Source organism: Phocoena sinus, chromosome 10 (assembly GCF_008692025.1).
Source record: "Phocoena sinus isolate mPhoSin1 chromosome 10, mPhoSin1.pri, whole genome shotgun sequence".
Lineage (NCBI taxonomy): Eukaryota > Metazoa > Chordata > Mammalia > Artiodactyla > Phocoenidae > Phocoena > Phocoena sinus.
In genome coordinates, this window is record NC_045772.1 from 98,152,139 (window position 1) to 98,156,433 (window position 4,295).

Consider the following 4,295-nt stretch of genomic DNA (forward strand, 5'->3'; position numbering starts at 1 on the left):
TCGATTCCAAAGTAAGCTTACCCTCTACTGTCTGAGTTAACGTTCTCGGCATGCGATTGTAAAAGAAATTATGATCAGATTCAAACATGCTTTTACACTCAGTTTCATTTGTGCTCTGTTGCAATAAGGAGGCGAAGGTTTTACATCCAGTTCTGGAGGCCGGGGTTCAGGGTGCAGGACTGGTGAGAAAAGGCCCATTGGGCACATCTGCAGTTGAGAATCGTAGCAGCACTGCAGACGGATGGATGACTTGCATTCAGTTATCACTTTTTCTTAGAGAAGAGTCTGAATCAGAAGGAAATGGGGCAGAGGGAAAAATCCCTACAGACCAGGCCCAGCATCCGATTTCTAAGGTGCTCGGTGAACCAGTCTTAAGTAATTTTTTTTTTTTCACCTTGGAATATGCAGTTCGGTTGATCAAAGTAAAAACGTCTGTTCGTTGCCCATTTCGGCTGGTGTATCACGTTACACATAATACATCTGATGCACCATCCTAAGATGCGCTGTGCCGTTTGCCAGGATTTCGTATCGGAGTCCCATGCAAATTTTAATTTTATATTTCTAAGCGATCATCTGATTCTTAGCTCAAGGAAAAAAAAAAAAATTTAAAGAAGCCACCAAGGATTAAAAACGGGGAAGCATATGAACCTTACGTTACCTAGACAAGTTCATGGACTGAGTGATTTTAAACCAGTTTTAGAAAATACACTCTCTTTTCCCATTTTTTAATACAATGAAAATAGTTTCTCTTTTCATGGCTCCTGAAAGCTTCGGGTTTGCCACCCCCAGACACTGGCAATGCAACAATGCATCGACAGTTCGAGAGAGCATTCAAAGACTATTTAGTAAAGTATCTACAAGGAGTGACCTGGGTCACCGGGGGTTTGGTTTGGTTTGGTGTTTTAAGTCTTTCAAGCTGCTAAGTGGGGGCTTTTTAGTTTCTTTGCTTTTGGCTTTTTAAACATCAGTCAGTAGCTTGCTCTTATTAACGCAGTTTTGGTCAGCTGCGGTGCAATTACCAGTTCTGACATTGGCCTGTCTAAAGTGGGCTATGCTATTATTCATATCCTCTTCGATCTCCATGTACTCAGATTTGCTGATGGTGGAGGAGCTGCGCCGACTGAGGTCACTGTCAGAGGCTAAATTAGGGGCGCTGACGTGGAGCAACTGAGCCTGCTCTTCCCCCTCGGTTTCTCGGTGGTAGAAATAGTTGAAATTGGACACAATGACAGGTACGGGCAGGGCAATTGTCAGCACACCGGCGATGGCACACAAGGAGCCCACGATCTTGCCTCCAATTGTCACAGGGTACATGTCACCGTATCCTACGGTGGTCATGGACACCACCGCCCACCAGAAAGCGTCGGGGATACTGGAAAAGTGCGACTCAGCTTCTTCCGCCTCGGCAAAGTACACTGCGCTAGAAAACAGTATGACCCCGATGAAAAGGAAAAAGATAAGCAGCCCTAGCTCTCTCATACTGGCTTTGAGGGTCTGGCCCAGGATCTGGAGGCCCTTAGAGTGGCGGGAGAGTTTGAAGATTCTAAAAACCCTTACCAACCGGATGACCCTGAGGATGGCCAGCGACGTGGCCTGCTCGCCCTTCTGGTTCCCCTCCTGCTCAGCTATCTCGGTGCCCAGGGTGATGAAGTAGGGGATGATGGCCACGATGTCGATGAAGTTCATGATGTTTTTGAAGAAGTCCGTCTTGCTGGGGCAGGCGAAGAAGCGCACCACCAGCTCGAAGGAGAACCAGATGATGCACAGGGTTTCCACGATGAAGAAGGGGTCCGTGAAGATGTTGACGCTGTAGACCACCGTGGTGTTGTCGAGGCGGTGGACGGTGCCCGTGAAGTCCTTGTCATCCTTCAACTCGGGCAGCGTCTCCAGACAGAAGATGACGATGGAGATGAGGATGACCATGACGGAGACGATGGCGATGACCCGGGCGGGCCCCGAGCTCTCGGGGTACTCGAAGAGCAGCCACACCTGGCGCTGGTACTCCTTGTCGGGCAGGGGGCGCTCCTCCTCCTTGATGAAGCCCTCGTCCTCCCGGAACTTCTCCATGGCCTCCTCGCCCAGCTCGTAAAACTTGATCTCTTCGGAGAACATGTCCAGCGGCACGTTGACCGGCCTCCGCAGCCGGCCCCCCGACTGGTAGTAGTAGAGGATGGCGTCGAAGCTGGGCCGGTTGCGGTCGAAGAAGTACTCGTTCCTCAGCGGGTCGAAGTAGCGCATGCGTTTCTTAGGGTTGCCCAGCAGCGTGTTGGGGAACTGCGCCAGCGTCTTGAGCTGCGTCTCGAAGCGCAGCCCGGAGATGTTGATGACCACGCGCTCGCAGCACTCGTGGTCGTCGTGCTCGGCCGGCCGCGGGTAGCTGCCGTCCTGGGGGTGGCCCGGGGCGGCCGAAGCCTCGTCCACGTTCTCTCCCGACATCACCGTCATGGTGGAGGCAGGGGGCGGGGGCGGCGGCGACGGCGGCGGCGGCGGGAGACCCGGGGCGGGCCCGGGGCGGGGAGAGGCGAGGGAGGCGGGGTGGGGGGGGACCCGCGCGCCCCCCCCACCTGCGTGCGCGGCTCCTCCGAGCTCAGGGGGCGGGGCTTCCGAGCCAGCAGGTGGAGGGATCTGCCACTTGGAGACCGTCTCCACCCCCCCGCCTGTTTCTCAGTTTGGAGTCCCCCTCGCCTGCCGCCCCGGGTGCAGCTTTTCTCCGGGGCGGGGTGGGGACTGGGGTGGGGGTGGGGGGACTGGGGGTGGCGATGGGAGGAGGGTTGGTGTTTCTTCCTGCTCCGAGGTGCCTTAACGCAGCGCCGTTCTAGCGGACCGGGCCACCGCTTGGGGGCCGCCCTGGCCTCCCTTCCCCTCCGCGAGCCCTCCTAGGACCCGGGGCAGAGCCAGCTCGGCAGATGCCCTCGCCTGCCACCCCCTCTGCTTCTCCTCGGCTCTCCCCCCTGCTAGCCCTCTTCGCCTGCCGCCTTCTAAGCTCCCACCGGGGCAATCGATGGACGCTGCAGAGAAATAGAAAGTGATACGGGGGCAGAAGATCAGAAGCGTTCATATGGGACGGACCCACAGACACGGAAGAGCACAGACCTCTAGCTTTTTGAGAAAGCACGAGACTTTTGCTAGGGTTATATCACAGACACGCAGACAGACACACGCAGACACCCGAAATCCAAGTTTGGGGCTCCTCCATCCCACTTTCCCCAATGCCCAACAGCCGATCTGTTTACAACTTCGTTAAACTAGAGATCGGAAAAGCGCCCAGAGACGCTGGCGGAGCTCCAGGTCCAGGCAGCATCCCCGCGCCCCCGGCTCCCCTCACCCGCCGCCCCAAGCCCCACTTCTGCAGCCCCGGACCGGGGAACCCCCTACCTGGCCAGCCGGCTTGGCGCAGGGGCGGTGCTGAGTCGGCGGAGAGCCCGAGCGGGAATGCGGCAGGTCGCCTTTGCGGTACCCGGGCGCGAGTCGCGGCCGCCACAGCATCCGAGGGGCGCCGGGGCCACCGCGCCGCCCTCGCACCTCGTCCTGCTTTCCTTCAGTTGGCCGCTCGCCTAACTGGGCAGCGACGGCGGAAATGTCCGTTCCCGGCCCCCATTCTCGCCCGTGGCCGGCAACCTGGAGACGCCGCTCTCGCTCCCGGGTGCGGGCAATTCCGGAGGCTGCGGGGCGGAAAAGCGAAATGCCACCCTCTCCCGAGCTCTGAAGCGAATGACGATGCGGAGCGCTCTCGCCCCCTCCCAACACCGTGGGAGCCCTTGATTCGATCCCGGAGGAGGCGAGCGAGCAAGGGCCTGGATCTCCGTGCCTCGCAGGTCCCCTCGGCTTCCCGCACCCCGCGCGGACCTCGGCGAGGCTACGCGGCGCGCCGGGAGCCGTTCGGAGCTCCGAGTGGGGCAGGGTGCGTGCGGCTCGGGTCCGCTCGGTCCATTTCTGGGCGCTGCAAGATCAGCAGAAACCTGAGAAAGCGCCCGGAATGCGGAGCAGCGATTGGCCCACCCGGGCGTGGGTTGGGGAGGGCGGGGGAGGGCGGGAGCGAGGAGGTAGATGGAAAATAGGAGGGGGTGGCTTGGCAGAGGGGGGGCTGTCATTCAGTTCCCACCCTTGCCAACACGGCTTTCTCCTTCTCCTGCCAGAAAAGCCGACCGCCAGTTCTCCTTCCCTGTGGTCCACAGCCCCGCACAAGCACGGTCCTCTGCCGCGACCTTTCCGGGAATTTCACATCGGAAATGGTCAGGTCCGACGCAATGCAGGCGGTGGTGTTCCTGGCACGACTACTCTGATGGGCTGCTGTT

The 4,295-nt window shown here is 58.6% G+C and overlaps 1 protein-coding gene across 1 annotated transcript; it reads right to left on the minus strand.

Moving 5' to 3' along the window:
• Nucleotides 1-754: 754 nt before the first annotated feature.
• Nucleotides 755-2,445, minus strand: KCNA1 (potassium voltage-gated channel subfamily A member 1). The gene has a single exon (XM_032646038.1). It carries the CDS (start codon nt 2,443-2,445, stop codon nt 958-960), a length of 1,488 nt encoding a protein of 495 aa, XP_032501929.1. The 3' UTR covers nt 755-957.
• Nucleotides 2,446-4,295: the final 1,850 nt, after the last annotated feature.